We start from the raw sequence: 23,032 nt of genomic DNA, 5'->3' as shown, positions 1-23,032 counted from the left end.
AAACTTAACAGTATTAAAAATGCATCTGTGTTGATACATTTTTGCACGTCTCTAATCTGTAAACGAAGCAGGATTGGTTGAGCAAAGGCAGAACACAACTTCTAAGACAGGAGTCGTCCTGCCAGCATGTGATGTAAATGATAAATGGCATGCCTCAACCATGTTCCCTTGCTGTCAGCAAAATTGAGATGATTTAGGGTTAACTCCAGAATTCAATGGGCCTGGTGCAACTCAAGTCAAAGTAGTAAATCTTTCATGTTAAGTGTATTTGAGGCACACTATTTTTTTACATTTTTTACACCAAGAGAAATCAGTTAAGATGTACATGTGTATTTTCACCATTATTAGTTCTACAGTTTTTGCTCCACCATGGCATAACTTTTTTTTTTTTTTTTTGCTTGTCAAGGTTAAGTAGTCCGGATCGTTTTACAGCATTGTATGTCGTAGCATTTGCCTTTGCACACTTGAGCGTGTGGGTAGACTGGTCACATCTGTGTTTTCAGCTGGGATATTTTGAACTGTTACTTGTGGGCTTTTAGTTTTCAAGGACAGGCCGTGCATGTCAGTGTGTGCACTCTGGAGTTCTTCACTCTGCAGCATGTCACGCATACTTGGTCAATTTAATCCTCTGAGGAGCTAGTAGCAGAGATTCGTGCCTCCTCACTTTAAGTGCTCAGTGTCACATCAGTACATGCTGATCTTACTGTTGGCTTCAGGTTTAAGTTCAAGAAGTTCTACAGTTAGTCAGTTTTGTAAATGGGCCAAATCGCCCAACTGTTTCTGTATGACAGTTTTATCACTGTTGTACTGCATTTACACTCATTGATCTAGAGTGTGAAAAATACAGTTGTTAAAGTATCTTTATGTTGTGTTTGGATCCCATATAAGGTCTTTAACAAAAGGACTTGATGGCATATTCTATATGATCCCTGAAATTGACAGACTGGCGACAGAAAACAGACGTCAAATGCTTTTTCAACCAGTGCAAAATCAAATCAAATATAACCATTTTATGCTGTTTTACTGGCAATGCTCGAAAAATATGAATCTGAAAGGAGACGAGGGGGGGTGAGACTTTGAGTGTACAAGTTGAGAGATGTGACTTCCTGCTAACATTTTACTTTATTTAATTGTGTTGTTGCCTCCACTTATCACTCAAGTCTTTCAAAGGAAATTAAACTTATTTTTAAAGATCAATACTTGGAAGTACTGCAGTCATATGTTTCTAAACTAGACTAGATTGCTTGATGGCTATTACTGATGCTGCTGTTAATTAAAACTAAAATGGTCAAGTATCCTCAAGTGGCAGTTGAGACTTAAATACCTCATTTGGATTGATTTAATATAGAGCTTAAGGCGCTTTGGTATTCTCTGTCGCAGGCTACATTTGTCATATAAGTCTATCTATAAGTCGTGAACAGGATTAGTGCTTCAACTAATACATCTTCTATCCCTATATAGGTCATTTCATATCTTCATAACAATTAGATCACAATATACCCTGTTTATTGGCAATTAAATAATTCATGTTAAAAATATATTTCTACAAACTCCATATTAGCAAAATAGCGATGTTGTGATTCATTCCAGCTTCGCTCCAATGTGCAAAGATTAGCATTGACATAAACAGTGCTGCAATGCATCTTGGCCCTTGGTTTTGATGACATAGCGACAGAAACCATATAGAAAAATATTCACAATACACATTTTTTTTTTACAATATTTCATCATGTGGCCCCGCCTTAGCTGCAAATAAAAAGGTTTGAATTAATTTGATGATTCTTAAGGCTTAAGCATGTAATTGTTTAGTCTCTAATATATAGAAAATGGTGACAAACGTCACAATTTCTCAGAACACAATGTGACATTATCATATTGCTTGATATGTCTGACAGTGGCAGGATATAGGTTGTGATTGATTCCATAGCAGTTGATTTCCAGCTGTGAAGTCAAGAGTTTGATCAACTGTGAAATTTTTCTTCCAAACACCCACTCAAACTCACTTTTCCATGTAATTAATTAACACGATCAGTGAGCTGCTAAAACTGAGCCTGCACCACCAGCTCCAGAGGTTGAAGCATGACGCGTGTCCTTGGAACAAAGGCATGCTAATGGTTGGAAGCTATGTAAAGTAACCAAATCAAATCAAATAGTCTTTATTGTCATTATATAGTTCACTATACAACAAAATTGAAAGTGCCACTGCATAAGGTGCATAGTTATGACAATCATAACACAAAACAACATGAGTAAAAACATTTTAAAAAAATACCGAGCTAAACAAGGACAAAAACAAGAACAAGGACATGTGATGTAATAAATAAGTATAAAAATAAATAAATGGCTACTTAAAATGCTATAATTTATAGATGAGGTAAACTGAGTGTTTTGCACATATCAATTGTATTGCACATGTCCGTTTTATTGCACCTTTTAATTAATTTATCCTGTGTGGGTACTGAGAGTTCTGAGTGTTGAACGCTTTGTAATTAGTTTGGAATGTCCCCTATAGTTTTTTGCATATTGTTGTAGAGACACTATGGATAAATTAACTAGTGTGAAGTCAAAATCGTTCACTGTATTTGAATTGGGAATCTCTGTGCTCTGTTCCTAGCAACGCTGCGTGCAGAGGTTTTCTCCCCCTTGTGAGAAGGCTGTGGGATCTAAGAGTACCAATAACTAAACACGCTCCTCTTTAATGAGTCCTAAAAGGCAGCATGCTCAGTGGGGTAAAATTGTGGAGGTGGATGGGTTTATCTTAGCAATGATGGGAAAACAAAAAAAGAACCTTGTGGTCTTTATCTGGGGCTGGTTTCTGACGAAAACTGTGAGGCAAGGCCTCTTGGGAAACAAGATGCTCCGCACTCAAATGCCTGCACTAAGAGGAGGCTGCTGGCTGGCTGCACACACTGAAAGCCTTGACTGAAATTTTTGGGGAGAGGCGTCTTGCCAAGCTTTCTCTTCCAAGTGTTTATCTAATGAAATATTTCTGCCTTGTGGCACTTTCTCAAGCGGGACAATAGCCAATGTTTGTGCTTTGTACTTAGAATAAAAGGTGAAACATATGAAATGGAGATTGAAGTAAGTCATTTTCTTCAACACAATATGTTCTCCTGTGGCCTGTTTTTCTCTTGTTACTATGCATGTGGGGAGGCTGTTGGTGGCTTCGAATCACGATTATTGGCATATGAAAACGTTGGCTGAATATCACTTAGGTTTTGAAATGGCTGTCCTTGTGCCTCTTTTTTGCCATGTTAACAAAACTGCAAAAAAAAAAGTTGACACGTGAAAGCAGTACTTGTATTTTGCAGTCTATACTCGGTTTTATATTTTGAGACAAACAACAGATGGAAGGAGCAGCAGGAGGGTTAAATTGACCTGTAAAGTTTAAGGCCCCATCTTTGCATGACTTCGATACTTGCAATGTATTTGATGTTGATGCTGACTGTTCTTGCCTCAATTAGGATTGCTTTAATCAGTTGAAGTTAAAACTGATGGGCAAACTCTGATTTGATATCGAGGATGATTGATATTGTTACTTGCCTGAATCAAATAGTATTGGGACTAATCCATTCAGAGAAACCTTTGTGTATTGAACAAGATCTTTCATTCAGTTTTTGGATATTACCACTATTAATTATTATTCAGGATCATGTCTGTCTGGTGTAAAGTATAACAATGAGATGAAAATAAATGCTGTTTATGATGCCTAGAAAAAGCCACAGTATCACAAGTTCATTGTAGCATGTCATGGCCTGCAGCCTACTAGACATTAGCTCCAAAGAGTAGTTTCATGTACAGTGAACATCACAGAATGCAAGTCTGTACACTACTACTGTCGACATGTCAGGACGGAGCAGGTTTTACACATCTGCAGTCGCTTTGTTACACATTCTAGGATTATTCTTGATTCCATAAGAGAATAGACTACACTGTAATAAATTATTCTGTAGTCATTTCATTTGACTTGATATATTTGATAAAATGTATTAAATATGAATGCGTCCTTGATTTTGAGGCAGTTGTTTAAGTAACTTTAATATAAAAATGTTTTAGCTATAATCTACTGATTTTGATCACATTAAATACAATCTTTATGTGTATGTAATTCTAAATCAAGATAATTTTGAATGAATCCAACACAATAGAATTGATCCGTTAAAATCCGTTTAATTGACAGGCACTTCCTGTTAAATTGTTATTAACTCAACTTGTAACGTAGTTAGATTTAATTAATAATATTGCGTGCAATCTTTTGCCTCAATTTTATTGAGTAGCTATTGTTTATCTTTTTTTTTACACTGTATATTGATAAAAATCCTGTATCCTGTTGTAATTTTGTTTTATCACAGTATTGATGTATGTACAGTAGGTGATGCAGTAAATTTTCCAGAAAAATGGCATAAAAATTGTTTACCTTGATGCAATTATTACTTGTCATCTGCAGCTGCAGTGTATAATATAACTAGTTTACCACCTCAGCTCCTTTTTATAATCTATTTTAATTTCCTGCGAAACATGCTGAAAAATCACACACACACACACACACACTGCTAAGAGGAGCATGTTGTCCATTTAGCCTACTAAAATCCATGTTTTATTTTTCTAAATTCTGTTTTATGATTAAACACCAGTGTGGAAAACATAATATTTCAACATTGTCCAGACTCCCAGTAGTCGTTTGGACATTGCCCATCTCTAAATTAAGCTGTTACTGTCAAATTCCTTAAGTAGCTTGACGTAAATGATGGTCTTGACATTTGATTTGCCCAGGCTAGCCTTTATCCAGCCCCACCTCTCTCTACGTCTCTGCTGTCATGCTCTGTCTGCACATTTCTCTCTCTATGTTGCAGGGATGACGTTTTTTCGTAGGCCAATCCAAAAGTTAACATCAGCCTAGTTCCCTTGACAATTTTTTATGATTTTTAAGGTGGAAATGCAATCGCCAGGAGTAAAAAGCTAATATAAACGCTATGTCAACACACAAACACAACTCTTTTAGCACCATATTAGCACCTTTTTAAAGACATGTAAATGCTTAAAAATACACAAATTCAAGTCTTTTTATGTCCTAAAACAAAATGTGAAAATCTCTTGAGCTTGTGTTAACCACAGACTTTATTTAAGGCATCCAACTCATTCAAAAATCCCATTGCTGTTGACAATGTTAACTCTTTTCCAGGTGTTATGACTCACGGTATATTGGCAATCTTCTGTAGTGAAGTAGAAGTATAAAGTTACATGAATGGAAATAGAAGTAAAGTAGGCGCACTCCAAAATTGTACTTTGAATGTACTTAATTACATTCCACCAGTGACATTTGCAGTATTATTCATATCATATTATGTTTGAGTACTTCGATTTTGCAGAGTCAAGAGTATTTTTTTTTGTATTTGGCAACTGAGATTTTTAGATTAGATTCAACTTTATTGTCATTGCACATGTCACAAGTACAAAGCAACGAAATGCAGATAGCATCTATCCAGAAGTGCATTAAACAGTAATTGTGAATCATATTGCAATATATACAGGAAAAAAATGCGGTATAGATTATATAATAAATAAAATAAATAATGAATGCAGATCTAACTGTACATTAGTGCAAGTATATATATATATATATATATATATATATATATATATTACACATACATACATATATACACGTATATACACGCGTGTGTATGTATATATATATATATATATTATATATATATACTCACACACACATAGTAGTGCAAATGGAGGATACATCATGTTCAATCATTTTCACTTTACACTACAATTTAGATTAATAGTTGATTTATATTGTGATGTGTATGATTTATATTTATACAGACTTGGAAATAATTTAAAGAAATCATTATTTTCTATGTGTTCAGTATTTTGTCATATACCCTGAAATATCATGATATGCTTTTAGGGCAATATACAGTAGTCTAATTCTAATAATGTAGTGGATGGAACGGTCACTGCAGGATCATGAGAGGGTCATGGAGCTCAGAATGTATTTTTCTGCTTATTTAGCATGGATGCTATGAAATGCTTGTACTACTTAGCCAAACCTCGATTTTGAATCGCGAGGCTTCTAAATCAATTTATTTTTTTTACTGGCATTGAAAAAATTGACTGTCCTTGTTCAGACTGTTTCCATAATATCTCGGCACACGATTGTCACGTGGTAGATGAACTACTCATCTGGGGTTATTGTTTGTTCTAGTGAATGAAATTCATGTGATAATGGCTCATGGGGGTTGAAGCCATTTGCTGTATGGCTGTAATTTCTATTTTAGCTCGGGTTATGTAGTCAGTGGGTTTTGACCTTGTTTTAGGGACATGGCAGGGAATCAAATGACTCATGTATTTTCACTTTGGCACTGCACCATTGGCAATTCAGTTTGTCTACAGTACACATTCAGAAGCCTGAAAACAGTGGAGGTTGGACATATTTCATAAAACAGAAGAAAAACGAAGTCTATACACACACGTCTCCACAACCTGCAAGCAATGTTGGCCTGAATGTTCAATTTTTACAGTTGAGCTTATTGATTGGACATTTTCAGTTATTCTCCCAGTTCCACCAAAACTAAACTTTGTATTTTAGTAGTGAAACAGTTCCTGAAAAATTATATTGTGCTGCTTTTATCATTTTCATTTTTTCAGTGTTTGAAATAAAAGAATTAACTAGTGAAACTTGCTTTCATTGGTAAAACCATTAGTTTGAAAAATGTAAGTTTTGCAGTTTATCATCGTCAAGTTGAGTTATATCATCGTCCTTAAAACAAGTCAGTAAGCAAACTTGAGCAAGCAAGTGATGCTCTCTGTGTATTTTCATATATTCACTGAGTAATCTGCATTACACTATTCTTTACTTTACTTCTAATCTGCACTATATCAGCAAACACTGGAATGAGCATATTTTCAGTGACAGGATGAGAAATGTCAGTTTGGCGATAAAGGGAGTTGTAAAAGGCTTGCTACATTACAGTGCGGAGTTATTCTGTGTGTTGTAAGAAACAGCACTTCACTAAAATAATTACACATCTGATAGGTTTGCAAAACCTTCAATTTTACTTTTGTTTGAGTGCATTGAATGGCAAATCTTTCCAGAAATTAAGACCTTGGTTGTATTCAGCTGATTCAGTGTTGATCAACATATTCCAATCATTTTGCCTCAGATTCTGCCTTTGCCCCTTCATGTTTTATATTCAATATTATACCTTACCCTCACAATAAAATGTACTGAACTGAACTAATGTTTATTTGCTGTTAAAAAGAAAAAATGGCCTTTGACAGAGGACCTTTATTCAGCTACCAGTGAATTGGTGAGTGAAAAAGTACATTTTGTTACTGTAAATGATGTGAATTGCATCAGCTTTCCGTCTTCAAACCTTAAAGAATTAAACTATTTAAGTTGGACAACAAAGAGATACATTAGTGCAAATATAATCTTAACGATGTCTTCAGTATGTGTTCAGTTTGAAGACATTTCTAATTAAAGTTATCAGCAACATGTGATATTGATTGACACCAACTGTTCTGTTCTTTACCATCCTAATCAGTGTGCTACACCCTTTGGCAAAAAAAAAAAAAAAACACACATTCTCCCGACATCTGCTCCCTGAAAACCTTTTTTTCTTTGCACAGGGATATGTTTTCAGAGCATAGAGACATCTCATCTAGATAAACAACACTTTAAAATACATTGTCATTTTTAGTCAAGCTATCACAGTGATCTCTGAGTACACACACTCACAGTACACCTCCAGTTTTTCACACTTGGATAAGCGGAGGTCGTAATTATTTTCTAATCGAATGAGAGTCCAGAGCGGATCTACAGCTGTTTGATCTGACTGACATCGAGCCGTTTGCTGCAATTTGTCAGTTCACGTGCATTTATGCTCATCATGATGCACATACTGTAATAGCCAATTGCTGCAGCTGGGATGTGGTAGTATTGTGACACAATTAACAAAGAAAAAAGCGGCAAACGAATAAGGAACGCCTTGTTCAGTATGTCGAAGGGGTCCTCTTCAATCGTGACAGCTGGACTGGATTTATTTGGTCAAGATTCAAAATAAAATGGTAAATAAAAAGTCTTTCACCGAGTAATGAAAGAGCGTAAAAGGAAAATGTCAGAGGGAGGATGTGTGAAAGCTCCAATAATCACTACATATTTGTTGACAAGTGCATATACTGAACCCGGGCATGGGAGCACAGAACAGTATTTTTTAAAGATATTTAGACAATATGTAATCAAGATGGCATAAATTATTGAATCACTTCTTCTGCCTCTCTGAAATGTTTTTTATGAATCTATCGCTGTGGCTGAGTATGGTGAAACTAGAAAAATGGCACTTTGACTTTGGTTTGAGACACTCGCTACTAAAGAAACATTTTTAATTAATACCTTTCAGCCGTGCAATTGCAATGCTGTTTTCATCACTTGAATAGAGTAATTCTATTTGCATTTGAGTTATGTCAATTTAACATTTTCACCTGATACAACCAACAGGGTGAAACAAATGTATAAATAAAACACTGAATGCTCAGTTATCTGTAATGTTTTTTTAAATTATTTTTTTATCAAAAAGCATGCATCCTAAAAATCTGCTGCAATCTCTGGACACATAACGTCATGACTATATACGTTAGTGTTTGAAAACATTTGTAAGTATAGATACATATCAAGGCTGAATATTTTAAACCTCTCCTCACTTGTGTCATTTGCTCAGGTAGATAATAATAATTTGCAGGGTTTGCAAATGTTATGGCACTCATTAACCCTTTGATGCACAACATATAAACACCTTCTAATGCACAACATGGGTCAAAAATGACCCGCATTCATTTCCCATGTTATTTCATGCTGGCTGTGTGTTTGAATATCTTTTTTCATTATTATTACAACAGATCATCATATCTATTTTTCCTTTCATACTTTATGAAGAAAAATAGTTTTTTATTATTATTACATCAAGTTCACAAAACAAAACAACAAAACCTCAAACCCTGTTGAATTTATTTATGTGACATTTACATATATTACTGTACATATGCACTTTCCTGCCGTTTTGCATTTCTGGTTAGATGCTAAACTGCATTTTGTTGTATAAGTACCTGTACTCTGTGCAATGACAATAAAGTTGAATTTAATCTAATTTTTACACACATGGGTCAAAAATTACCTTGTGCATTATAATAATAATAATAATAACTATTTATATAGCACCTTTCAAAAGCAAGTTACAAGGTGCTGTACAACAGAAATAAAACATACCAAATACAACAACAAAATAAAACAAGAAGAAATTACATTTAAAAAAAGATACAAAAAGGTTATTTATTCAAAAACTAAGAAATGAAAACAAAAAATTAGGATGTATGATGATCAAAAACAAGTTAATAGAGGAAAACCTAGAATACTGAATGATGAAATTAATTTATTGCAAAGATGTAGAATATAAAAACTTAGCTGCATGTTGTGCATCAAGGGGTTAAAGATGATTTATCAATTTTTTTCCCCTGTGGTATCAAATGCTATTCAATATTGATACCTTTCAAGGTATTGTATCGAAGTTAGAAATTCCAGTTTTGTGACAAAACACTAATATACAGTGCAGTTAAGTGGATGAGTTTGGCCACACAAGCATAATTGTACTGTAACATTTATTATGCCTCTGTTTTTGTTTTTCTTGATGATGAGATGAACACGGTGGCACCACTGTGTGCGGCTTATTTTACTGGGTCAAACACCGCATTGAAAAACAACTAGGAAATTTAACAATACAATGATTTTTATTTTTTCTGAAGTTAGGGGACTCTTTATTTCAGGTGACACAGATCATACCTCTACTGTAAAACACTGAGAAAGCATGTGGATTAATTTGTGTAAGCAGCACCAGACCAAATGTTTAAGAACCCAAGTGGTCAGTTTTCCTTTTTATTAACTGCGGTCTATTTTGAACATTCACATTTTAAACAACAAATGCCCTTAAATTGTTTAAATGGTTATCTAAACATGGTGCTAGTTGTTTGGATTGTGCTTCGTGAGGTTTTTCTCAAATAAATATATATTTTTTCTTGTATTGATTTTGTCTGTACAAAAAAAAATATTCTGTAGTCATTTAATTTGACTTGATATATTTGATAAAATGTATTAAAAATAATGGGTCCTTGATTTTGAGGCAGTTGTTTAAGTAACTTTAATATAAAAATGTTTGAGAAAGAAAATAATCTACTTATTTTGATCACATTAAATATAATCTTTATGTGTATGTAATTCTCAATCAAGAGAATTTTGAATGAATCCAACACAATAGAATTAGTCCATTTTTAATTGACAGGCACTTCCTGTTAAGTTGTTATTAACTCAACTTGTAACGTAGTTAGATTTAATTAATAATATTGTGTACAATCTGTTGCCTCAATTTTGTTGAGTAGCTATTGTTTATCTTTTTTTACAGTGTAAGCCTTAGTTTAGTTGTTTTGTTTCCACTCTGGTGGTAAACTCTGGTTCACCTGACCTTGATTTGTCCGTGGTTTGTGTTCCAAGTGTGAGTATGTTAAGACTTAAGGGATATTTCTAGATAATTTCAGTGTGGATGTTTGTAGTTTTAATGCTTTGTGTGTTTGCTAAAGACTGGATTACAAATGCAGGACACGTCAGCGTAACTTAAGCATCACCTCTATTGCTGGTTGTGAGCAATCTGAGTAGACCAATTGATTTGTACTTTCCAATATCAGTGTTCATCTTTATGCAGCACTCTGCAGCCATTTTGCTAATTTGCCATTCCTCATGCTTATTGTCAGTGTCGTCGTGGCCAGGTTTCGCTCTCGACTGAACACTTTTTTGGATCCGCTGTTTGCTCCTTCCTGAAGATGAATTGTGACTAAGTGAAACATTGCCTTTTGCTTCTCCCTGGTTTAAGCCAATCTGCATGGACAGCTGGTTCAAAAAAATATAGCCTCCTTTTCGCCCTCCTCCAACAATGACATGTGATCACCTCTGACTGTTGCTTTTGTTCTTGTTGATCTAACATGAAGTACTTTTTGTGTCCACATTTTCAGACGGCAACTCCAAACTAACATGGCAGTCAGACTGTGCGATGTGGCTTCTCTGCTTAGAAGTGGTTCGTGGGCGCCTGAGCCTTGGACTGGGGTCTGTGGCACTTCTCTTTTAAAATCATTTGGCCAGAAGGCCCTCTTTTCTGTCTCAGCGCTCAGGCCATACCAATGATGTTAGCTCTCAGTCATATCACGCTTAAACCAAATTTATCACATGTTCAATTTGGAATACAGGCACTCAAAGCAACCAAGATGTTGATGTTTGACTGTATTGGTATGGTCTAAATCTATCTGTTTATCTCATAGATGTACTTTTTTTGAAATGATGGCTTTTTCATTTCCGTGATAAGTTCGTCTAAGAATAATATGCATAGAGGTGCTTTTTACACTGATCTGTTTTCTGCACATGGTGAATCTGTTTATAAAGGATGACTCTTCATACATTAACCTGTTGGTCGTTGCCTTAAGTGATTATCATATCATTTAAGGCCTGTTGTCCGATGCAAATGTAGTGTTTGCTGCAGATTTGGTGCAGCTATAGGATTTGAATACTATTTTTTTTTTTTTCTTTTTTTGTGCTGAATGAAATGTTTCACTTTTGCCACATTTAATCCGTAAAGATATGTTAAAACATGCCACTTACAGACTTGAATATTGCCTTATCAATTGTTGAGCCACTGACAGATTAATAGACCGTCACTTTACTTTCTCAGTAGAAAGTCTCTTCTGTTTTGCCAGAAACAAAAGCAGCAATCATGAATCGCTGAGATGGAATTCATTGTGCAGTCTTTTTCCCCAACTGTGGTAGTTCTGTAAGATCCAAAATTTCACATTTGGCCAGATACTTATGGTAAAGAGACAAATTTACATAATTGGAACTCCTACCCCAACCTGTTTTTAGGGGGACAATGTATTTAAATTCACAGCATCACAGTTTCTACTTTCTAAATTCGTAATCGCCTGTAATGTTAACTCTACTACGCTACATTAACTTATGTTAATACACCTTTTAAAAAAAAAAAACACCAGCAGAAGGATCTTTGTGTATGTGCTTTTTACTTGTTTGTTTCCTGCAACTGAGTTGCCTAAATGATGCTTAGTGTTGGTTTAAAAATAATACATTTCAGTTAGTCAGTTTCAACAAAACAATGTTTCAATGTGTGAAGAGTGTCCTTTTTAACTGTTTGTTGGTGTTTTGATGTTTTGTCTGATTTGCATGTGGTTTTGACTTGATTTTTCTCTTGTCTCTTTAGCAGGTAATTGCTGCCATGGAAACACAGCTGTCCAATGGGCCAACTTGCAACAACACAAGCAACGGTCCTTCAACAATCTCAAACAACTGCTCCTCACCTGTAGAGTCGGGGAGCATAGAGGACAGTAAAACTAACTTGATAGTCAACTATCTGCCTCAGAACATGACCCAAGAGGAGCTGAAGAGTTTGTTTGGGAGCATTGGAGAAATCGAGTCCTGTAAACTAGTTCGAGACAAAATAACAGGTAACACAGCTGTTTATTGTTATGGTTCATTGAAATGTGAATCTGTGAATGTATTTGCTGCAAGTATGTGCTCCAATTTGCTCGTTGACAATGAGATGTTTACATTTTCATAGAAAATAGCTTTAATTTAGTTGAAAGTAGTGTTTACAAAATATTTTTCCTGCATTGAACAATGTTTTAGCGGGGGCTGTCCTACGAGCAGCATTGTTCATGCCATAAGCTTTTTTTATTTGTGCATGCACAGTATGCGATTTCCTCTTTTGTATATTTGACATCTGGCATCACAAATTATGGACCTTTTCAGCCCCAGTAAATCCAGAGACCTTTGTTTTGGAAGTGAGTAAGTCATTGTGCATCTCCTACTGGAAAATATCATGCACTGTCTTTATGTAGCAGCAGTTATAAGAACCTATGAAACAGTGGCGCAAAACTGATTTAAATTGGTCAACAACAGACCTGGGCATGAGGTTACCCAGAAATTAGAAATCAATACAACCGCAGTGCTTTTATTTTGAAGGCGGTTTATGTACTGGATGGCACCTTTTCAAAATAAAAGCATCACAACATTGTAAAACACCTAGAAAATGTACAAACATAAAAAACAAGATACATAACACAAAAACACAAATAGGAACCTTGCTAAATGTCATTTACAGTTATAAATGGAAAAGTGATATAGTGATTGGAGTATTTACTACTTTTTACTGCTATATTTGATTTACTCCACAATAACAGTCTTATCATAACATGTATTCTTATCAGTAGCAGCTCAAACCAGATAATTTACTGTATTTCATAAAGCGGTTAAATTAATATTCTCTAACAGTTCTTTGCTAGAGGAATTTCAAGGGAGCCTCACATTTAATTTCCTTATATTTTGGGCAAGAGACAAAGTACTTGAGGTTGTTTTTAATGGGAGGAATGCAGCTGCGGAGAACACACTGACAGCACTCTGACGTCAGCAGGTAGATAGTAGCTGAGGCTGCTGGATTCTTACTGCTTGCTGTTTTGGTCAAGGTGAACTAGACCTTCCTCCTTAATGCTGGATCGTCAGGCACATGAGCCTCTCTGGCCTTTTTATGGAAGATGTTTACACACACATCTGTCATTTAAATTAGGTTCTTAACCCATAACAACCCAGACCCAGTTATCCTTAAAGGATGTGTTCTATAAGTGGACCACATAGAACACATTTCTGATGTTTTAAAAATAAAAATACAACCCCTAAATGTCAAAGATCTGTGATGTGACATATATGTTACAATGGCCGTTTATGGTATTTATGTTTATGATATTTTTTGTTTCAAAATGGAGAAAAACTAGACACATTTTCTGCTTACAGAGACACAAATTTTCCTTTTTATTTTGCATCTCCATAACATAAATCAAAATTGTGACTTTAATTTGTTCAGGAAATATGGTCAGAACAAGTTAAATGCAACACAGGACACCCTACGGATTAGAATTGTTAAATTGGTTTAAACTTAGCCTAGTAACAAAAAATAAGCTTTTTAAAATTAGCTACTTTTACACATTTCTGTTTCTAGTCACACAGTATGTGTCGCTTAGGGACTTAATGAGCTAAGGTGAAGCATAAAGCTGAATATGGGAGATTCTAGAAGATTTAAAGTGTTTGTTACACACGTGTCCCCATAGGTTCTTATGGGTTAAAGCGTTATTTGAGTCACTAGATCTTTCCATTGAAATGAGTTGAACTAAGAGGATACAACTTTAATAAGTATGTGTTGTCTTTATTGTAAGTCTTCTGGTCCTTCATTAATTTATCATGAGTGATGTGCGCCCAACACATCTTGCTTTGAAATATGAAAGTTTAATATTTCACAATGCATATTATGTATAGCTGACCTGAGAGCTAACTCAATTAGGTTGGTACTGTGTAAGTCAGACCTGGGCATTGGGCGGCCCGCGGGCCACATCCGGCCCGTTGGCTGTCCTCGTTTGGCCCCCATGAGGTTACCCAGAAATTAGAAATCAATACAACCGCAGTGCTTTTATTTTGAAGGCGGTTTACGTACCCACTTGCAAAGACTCGACTCTTTAACTGATAGTTCACAAGATTTATTTAAAATCGTAGCTCCCTGAACATAAAAATAAGACATTCCTTGGTCACCTTGTGAATCCACCGTAAGAGCTAACAAACATTAGCATTAGCTTTTACTATAGTTAAGACAACAAATATAGCCACTGATATATATGAGAGAATAAAATAAACTTTAACAAACTGTGTGCCCTGTCAGCCACTATAGAAGCCCTTTTCATACTTTATATCAACTTTATATGAATTACGACGCAATTTTTACCGTTCTACCTGTTATTTCCTGTCACTACCTTTCAAAATAAAAGCTGTTTTACACTGGACGGTGCCTTTTCAAAATAAAAGCATCACAACATTGTAAAACACCTAGAAAATTAACAAACATGAAAAAACAAGCTATATAATACAAAAACACCAATAGGAACCTTGCTAAAGGTCATTTACAGTTATAAATGGAAAAGTGATAGTGATTGGAGTATTTACTGCTTTTTACTACTATATTTGATTTAATCCACATTAACAGTCTTATCATAACATGTATTCTTATCAGTAGCAGCTCAAAACCAGATAATTTACTGTATTTTATAAAGTGATTAAATTAATACTAAGCAGAATTTAGTTCAGAGTTTTGCCCCTGCAACCTTCGTGGTATTGGTCATGTGGCCCCTTGGGAAAATTAATTGCCCACCCCTGGTGTAAGTGCTCTATATACAAATTCAAAGCCTTCATATTTTTTGTCACTAGACACATATGGCAGCAAGAGGTAGACCGCAAACCAAAGTTGGTGTATTTGTGGGGATGGAAGGCGTAGTGAGATCTCATTATGTATTTACTGAATTTAGAGTTTTGGCATGCAACGATGATGCAAGTGTGTAGTCTTCTGCGGAACAAATGCCCTTATGTACCCATGCATACACAAAATGCATTTTATTGTTGATGTGTGAAATGGGTTGAGCAGAATCGACAAGTGATCCTTGTTTAAAATCAGTGTTGAGCACAGTCTGCTTGGGTGATTGAACATAAACATGCTTGATAGGTCGCATATTTAGTGTGAATGTAGCACTCAAAGTAATTTAAGTGCAAGGAAATAAATGAAACAAGTTGTTTGAATTCAGTCTGCCCTGGATAAAAAAGGGATTTGAGGCAATACCCCCACGTAAAGCTGTATAGTGGTATCGAAATCCGGATATAATAAGTAGCATAAGTGAACCTTTTTGTGGTTTGACCAAGGAAACCTTTTGCTGCAGCCTCCTGATGACTCAATCAGGGTTGGTCTATTAGGTGACCTGTAAAATGGATAAACAGAAATTTTATTAAGGCATGGGTTCCTCTAAGATACCATATGCATGCCATCTTATTACTTTATGGACAGTAAAGATTTAAAAGTTTCATTAAAAGCAGAATGAAGTAAGATCCAACCCGACTTCTTGAGCTTGTTGACCTGCTCTTGTTTAATGTCGATTTAGATTTTTAGAGGCTTTTTTATGGATGGAAATTTAAAGCTTGTCTAACTTTATTAAATTATTTCCCTCAGTGAGGCTGCCTGGCTGCTTCAGATGATGTAGTAATTGTCAGTTTATTTTTGCTTGTCCTCTGCCTAATGCAGCTATCCTGTTGTACACTGTAAAACCCAATGTTGCTTGTTTGTTATTATAACTAATTTTTCCTTTTCAATACAACAAAGATTTGTGCAAATAGTCATTTTAACTTAAAATATTGAGTCAAATAGAAAGATTCATTTGATATAACTCATTTGTCTTTGTTGTCTTGACATAAAATTATTTTTGCAGCATGGACACTCAAATATTTAAGTTGAAACAACAAGTTGGGTTTTACAGTGCAGGAAATCCCAACCGCTGAGTTGGAAAAAAAACAGCTGTTTTCTAGATCTGTGTTTATGTAGCATTGCAGTCTTCATTTGTTCATCTTGTATATGAAGGTTGGGAAGTTGTGCACATCTGTGAAAATGTGCATGTGTCATGGTAATTTGTAGCTTACACCTTTTACAAAAAGGAAGTAGTGGAGAGTATAGAATTACACAAGCATCACTTTGTATTTAGAATGAGAGGCTCTGTTAGCCTGGATTAGAGATGACAGTTGCACCAGCGTCTTTAGTGAAACTAAGTGCGTAGATGGGGCTCTGTTTACGGCACCATTCCAGAGGCTCTTAGCATCACTGGTGATCTGATTAAGCGTAATTAGCCATATAAAAACAAATTTTCCTTTTTATTAAAGAAATACAAATGCAGCCAGCTGGAAAGGTTGTTTTAGCTCTTGGGTTGGCATTAGATATTTTTCAAATGGGACACTCGATGAAGGCAAATTTACTTTTTAGGTGAATGTCTAGAGAGCACTAAAATGAACAGAAATCAAACTTGTTTGTCGAAAGCACTGCAGTTCCAGTGCTTGCTCTGAAATATTTTCAGCATGTCTGCTATTGCTTAATGTGCTAAAATGAAGTGTTTTTAAAAAAACATTTTTTTTATTTTTTATTTCTGGTCGAAGTTAAAAAAGGGGACATTTACATTGCAGGCAAAAGGCATTGAAAGCATTGAAAATGGATTGATGACAACCTTTTTTTCATCAACAATAACTAGTATCTTTTCTGATAAAAGCTTGAATTGGGCCGGGAAAAACTCTTCAAACTCAGTTGGGGAAAAATTAGGCCCTTAATGTTATTCAAAGCCTCCAAGTCATTTCTCAGGAATGATGCTCTGATTTCAGTTTCAGCTCTACATAAAACCCTATCCCCTCCAGACTGTGTTGCTTTTGTCTCTCCCTTGGCCCTGTGGCGATGGATTTAAGCCAGCCTACATCTGTGTACTGGTGCTACATCAGATGTTAAGTAATCACCAGAGAGATGCATGCTTCCTCTTTGCTTTAAATGTTCTCGCCTTGGCTGCTGCTGCTGCTGCAGCAGCTTAGTCTTTGTGTCATTTTCCTCCCACTATGGGCAGCACTAGTCTTTTACTGGAAGCTGGGTGCAGTTGTCTGTTTGAAAGTGCATCCCAGCATGTCTCCTCTACTCATTAATGACAGCCTAAAGTGAGCAAGTTGTTTGTTATAGAACCACGTTTAAGGCCTCCCAAGATGAAGCAGCTACTCAGATGTTCCATAGGAAGACCACAGTATAAGGGCAGAGCGTGCCCACATACAGCATTTACAGTAAAACACAGAGAAGCAGGCGGTTTGCCTGCAAGGCTTAAGTAGAACTGTCATTTCACCAGCTCATTTCAAAGGCTCAGCATGTTTCTCCTGGCTATAACGGTCCCTGAGATGTAAGGTGAAATTAAGTTTATGAACTTAACTTGATCACAGCTGAAACCACCCATGAGAGCAATGACTCATGGTGGTGGGACCGATAAAACCAGTATAGATGCATATATGGTGTTAAGATGTTCAGTAGAGCTAAATTGATACTGTAGCAATGCTGCAAGCAATATTTAACAGTTGGGTGTTTTCTTAGTAATACTCATATTTTTATTTTAACGTTCTTTGTTGTTTTTAATTTATATAGAATTTGTATATTGTCACTGTCACATACAGTTATACATTTCATAGTCTTAATGGTCCACATAATATTAATATATATATATATATATAATATACACATAAAATTTACTCTGCACATTCTCCACTTAATTCTCCACTTAATTTGCACTAAGTTGTATATAGTATATTATTATTGTATATTTTGTATATTTTTATCTTATCTTAAAAATTGTGTGAAACTTTGCGGCTGTAACAAAGAAATTTCCCCATTGTGGGATTAATAAAGTCTAATCTAATCTAATATGTAAAAGATGGTTCTGCTAATATATGTTAGAAAAACGCAAATTTAAATGTAAAGAGTCCCAAAAACAATGTTTGGGAATTATGTAAGTGATGGACACATCTAGACTGCAGATTTTCTATCACAACACCCTTTAGACTCTCAATCATCTCTCTGAACATGTCTTGTGCTTAAATGTGATAGCGGGGCATATGAAAATATTAACCTGATTTAATCTCTTATAAAGTTTCAGACACAAGTTGCTTATTTGTACCGTGTTAATATGCTGAAGCTGCTTGAGCTGGTGAACTTGACCGGCAGCGGAATTGCAAAGAGACCCAGCAGTGTGGGTGGAGGAAATTGAATTGCCTCTGTGCACATAAAGAGTGGGTGTCAATCTATTGTACATTTTAGAGATAAACTGTAGAGGGAGGGGAACACATTGAGCCTCGGCTACTGCTCAGTGTCAGAGATGAGTTGGTGTGAAAGCAGAGCAATTGCCTGTCGTTTTTAATTTAAGACATGATTGTCAAAGAGCTAGTTTTAGAATTTACGATAGGTTGTGAGCCAAATAGATGTTGGAAGTGGGCCTGTGACCTCGTGTGTTCTTCATGCTCTGCCAAATAAGAAATAAAGACTGACTGTTCATCTGTATACCCTGATATTACTGACACTTCATTTCTTGAGTAAAACTGCATTGATGCCACTCATTCATAAAAGGCAGCTTTGTCCCCATTTAGTTGTAATATGTTGTCTGGTGTTTGTATTCAGCACTTTTCCCCTTTTCAGTTTCTATTAACTGTGATGCTTTTTTGTATTTTCTGCTCTTGTGACTGCAGGGCAGAGCCTAGGCTATGGATTTGTGAATTATGTGGACCCGAAGGATGCAGAAAAAGCCATCAATACCTTAAATGGCTTGAGACTTCAGACCAAAACCATCAAGGTAAGATGTCATGCATGAGACTTTTTTTTTATAATTTTTTTTGTAAAACAGGCATTCACACGTTTATACTTAACTGCAATAAGTTACCTAATCAGAAGGTCATATGCAACCCTCTGTAATCTGTTACCATTCACAACTGGTTGCAAAAATCCGAGATATGCCGTTCATGTCTAGCTCTCTGGGTTGGAGTCGGAGCATAATGAGGCTGGAGAAATGTGGGGTGGAAAGGGAGAGCCTATTGTTAATCTGGGCACATGCGGCTTTGCCTGGGCCTCAAGTAGAGCAGAACTGTTTCTATGGTTGCATGTGCTGTAGCACTGCTGTATGCCTTTACAGGGAGGTGGCTGCCATTAGCATTCATCAGGCAATGTGCTGGTGGAAAAACTCATTTGCTTCATATAGTGCTGCAGGATTTGTGGATGGTGAAGGCAGATTATTAGATGTGATTTTTTTTTTTCACAGTGGTCTTGCAAGGAGTGAGCCAGATCCCTTCTCACATTGGGCAGAGGGGTATTCATGAAAATGTCTGTGGGCAAAAACACATTCTGTGATAGAAAATTCATGTTTGAATAGCACCAAATTTGTGAGCTGTACGCTTGATTATTTCTGTATTTAACAGTTGAATATTATATTGACAGTTGAAGATGAGGCGTGTTATGAGCCATAGCACTTCGTTCCCATGAATCAAACCGAACACATCTTTCTCTCCACCTCTATTCCTCAGTTCATACCTCTGAAAGTATAACATGGGCACATTTTTTATATATATCACACATCCAGAATTATCTAGCTGCTCTGTCAGAAGTGCAAATATATCCCAGTGAGGTAGAGGAATATACTTTGCAAATATTAGCATCAAATGAAGTGTGAAGGTGAGACTTGGAGGCAGGGATGAGGAGAAACGAGGGAGTAGTCTGGCTGTGGGCAGGGAGCTTTGGCTTTCACGTTCACTTTGTCAGCCTTCATTATAGAGCAGAAACAGGGTGAGACGAGGTGATCGAGTTGAGTTCTTATCGATATATGTGAGCACAAAGGATTAATTTTTTAAAGCTTTAACCCTTAATAGGGCACTCATTGAAATACTTGCAAATTCCAAATTTCAACCCTAGAGAATATTGGAGGATATTACATACAGCCAGAATGTGTAAAAAAAAAAAAAAAAAAAACGTACGAAAATAATATTTTGACAAATCTTTTTACGAGATTAAAGTGGCAAATCTACGAGAAAAAATTTGCAGATTTATGAGATTTAAAGTGGTGAATCTGGGAGAAAAAAGTTGCTTTTTTTTCAACTTTTTTCACGTAGATTTGCCACTTTAAATCTCTTAAATCTGCGACTTTTTTTCTTGTAGATTTGCCACTTTAATCTAGTAAATTTGCAACTTTTTTCTCGAAATATTACCTGAAGTTACCAAATATAGTTATTTGCCTGATAAAGGGTTAATTAAACAGTGGTTTTTTTCCCCCCTCTTTTTTTCATATAATCCATTGCATATAATTATAAGGACTTGGTATTGGACCATTTAACACATCCAATACTGTAATTAAATACAGCTGTGGTGCTATTCAGGTAATTGACAGTCAAGTCTCAAGATGGAGGGGATTGCTAGATTCAGCTTTGAGAGTCTTTGCTCTCACTGTTTCTTTTCTCCCTTTCTGAGATCCTCTCATTTAGTCCTCCACAAAACCATCCTCAAGCAATTCTTACACACCAGCTACTAAATTTAGGCTGTATGGCTTCCTTCTGCATGCCATTGTATAAATGTCTACATGACTGAAAATGGGTGCAGTGAAAGGAAAAAAAAGAATTTATGACTACTCAGGGGTGTAATGATGTATTGATCTGCAGGACCTGGTAGATGAATCCCTGGCCCCCCTCTGTTTTCTATTACTCTGCTGTGTTTATGGACAAATGTTGATATATGCTGCATATTTATCTAGCCTGGTGCTGGAGGCTCTCCAAATATCTCCTGACTTTCAAAATAAGGGAATGGGCGAGATTAGTTTTAATGGGCGGCCACACTACTCTGTTGTCTGTAGAAATTTTTTAAAAATGACCCATTTATTTTTTAAATGAGGGCTGTCTAGACAGGCCTGATGCTGCATCCATCTCTGTCAGGTTTCCAACCGAGTTGACGGACAGAAAATGCAAGTTTAAGTTATTTTCTGTACAGACTGATTCGTCACTGTCCATTTAGCCGATGAGAGTCATTCTTAAGTATGCACCAGGGAAAGAGAAATAGGGTGACAAACACAGTCTGTGGCGCAGACAAATTATTACATTGCATCACTCTATTGTTGTAGGAATCAATTATTATAAAAACAATCACAATGGAGAAAACCTGGCATAGCAATGGGATGAATAGAGGTTTACTGCATATTACTACCTAAATATAGTTTCTATATTCAGTGTGGTTCTTGTCTTCAGGCCGTTCGGATTCAGACCAAACAGGAAGCACCTTTTTGCTTTGAAATACACACTGCACAATTAAATCTGTGCAGTCTGTTTATTAGCCGCAAACAACCTGTGTGTGTGTGTGTGTGTGTGTGTGTGTGTCAAATTAGACTGCTCTTAATACTCACCAGGAACTCACATTTTCTTATTTTGTTCACTCTCCTTTTTTCTGTGGTGTATACTTTTCCCGTTTCACAGCTTCAGGATAAGCAAGAACTTTCAAGTTAAAACATTTTTTAAACTAAGCAGGCACGCCACCTGCATCTGTTGACATTTGTATTCTACATCATTGAAATGGATGTAACCTCAAGTCAACTTTTGCGACACAAACACACCTTTTTAAGAGTTTTCTTGTCAAGTCATTATACATGCTTTTTATCTTGAGTAAACTTAGTTGAAAACGCACTTGTTGTGTTGCAATACTTGCTGTATTGGAAATGCTACCAGTAGCAATTGTATTTCAATCTGAGAAAATGTCATTTCATTTATCAATATACTCAATGGTATCAGTTTTTTCATTCACAGTGTGTGACTTGATGATAAACCATCCTTTTTTTTTTTTTTTTAATTGCACAGTATCATAAGAAACTTAAAGTGTGGTACAAACATTTTGTCTTTGCATAGAGCATTATATGTGATTGCATTTGCACTTAAATGCAATACATGTCACACATGCAGTGACACGTGGGTTCTATAGCAGGGATTGGTAACTTAAATGCTGGAGGGGGCCACAATTTTTCATCAACACTACCACAGGGCCACATATAGGACCGGGCACTTAACCAGATATGATGAAACTGCTATTTTAAATATGTTTACAGTGCAGTAACTTAACATATTTCATGCTCAAATGCATGTATAACAGTATAAATAGGAATACAAAAGGTTTAAAACAAATAAAAATAACCACTTACTGTGATTTCTTTTCTTTTTTTTCAATGCAAGAACAGCAGAACAACATTAATTGCAAGAAGTAATTTTGTGCATTTTTACACTGCACTTTTAAGATTTCATGCTCAAATGCATGTAGTTGTGCTGAGGGCCACTTCAAGTGAGGGTGTGGGCCGTATGCGGCCCCGGGCCTCCAGTTGCCCATCCCTGCTCTATAGCATGAGTATATGTAAAGAAAACTCAATTATGACTTAGTGTTCTTCCTGCTAGAAATGGGTCACCACATCTGCACCTCTGCCTCTGTTAGTTTGGACAAATGTAACATAAAATGTGATGAATAGCCTACCCTGA

The 23,032-nt window shown here is 35.9% G+C and overlaps 1 protein-coding gene across 6 annotated transcripts in view; it reads left to right on the top strand.

Moving 5' to 3' along the window:
* The window catches only part of elavl2 (ELAV like neuron-specific RNA binding protein 2), a 38,751-nt gene that overhangs the window by 5,414 nt on the left and 10,305 nt on the right, over window positions 1-23,032 (top strand). For 3 of the 6 annotated variants that reach the window (XM_059355076.1, XM_059355079.1, XM_059355075.1), the window contains exons 2-4: window positions 11,071-11,161; window positions 12,321-12,564; window positions 19,232-19,335. In XM_059355076.1, the coding sequence (XP_059211059.1) occupies window positions 11,090-11,161; window positions 12,321-12,564; window positions 19,232-19,335 (420 nt within the window). In that variant the 5' untranslated portion in view covers window positions 11,071-11,089. The remainder of the gene's footprint in view (window positions 1-11,070; window positions 11,162-12,320; window positions 12,565-19,231; window positions 19,336-23,032) is intronic. The other 3 variants (XM_059355078.1, XM_059355077.1, XM_059355081.1) reach the window with 2 other exon arrangements.

The sequence above is a fragment of the Centropristis striata genome, chromosome 17, assembly GCF_030273125.1.
Source record: "Centropristis striata isolate RG_2023a ecotype Rhode Island chromosome 17, C.striata_1.0, whole genome shotgun sequence".
Taxonomy (NCBI): domain Eukaryota; kingdom Metazoa; phylum Chordata; class Actinopteri; order Perciformes; family Serranidae; genus Centropristis; species Centropristis striata.
The sequence above is the reverse complement of the archived record's forward strand: the minus strand, read 5'-3'. Positions and strand labels throughout refer to the sequence as shown.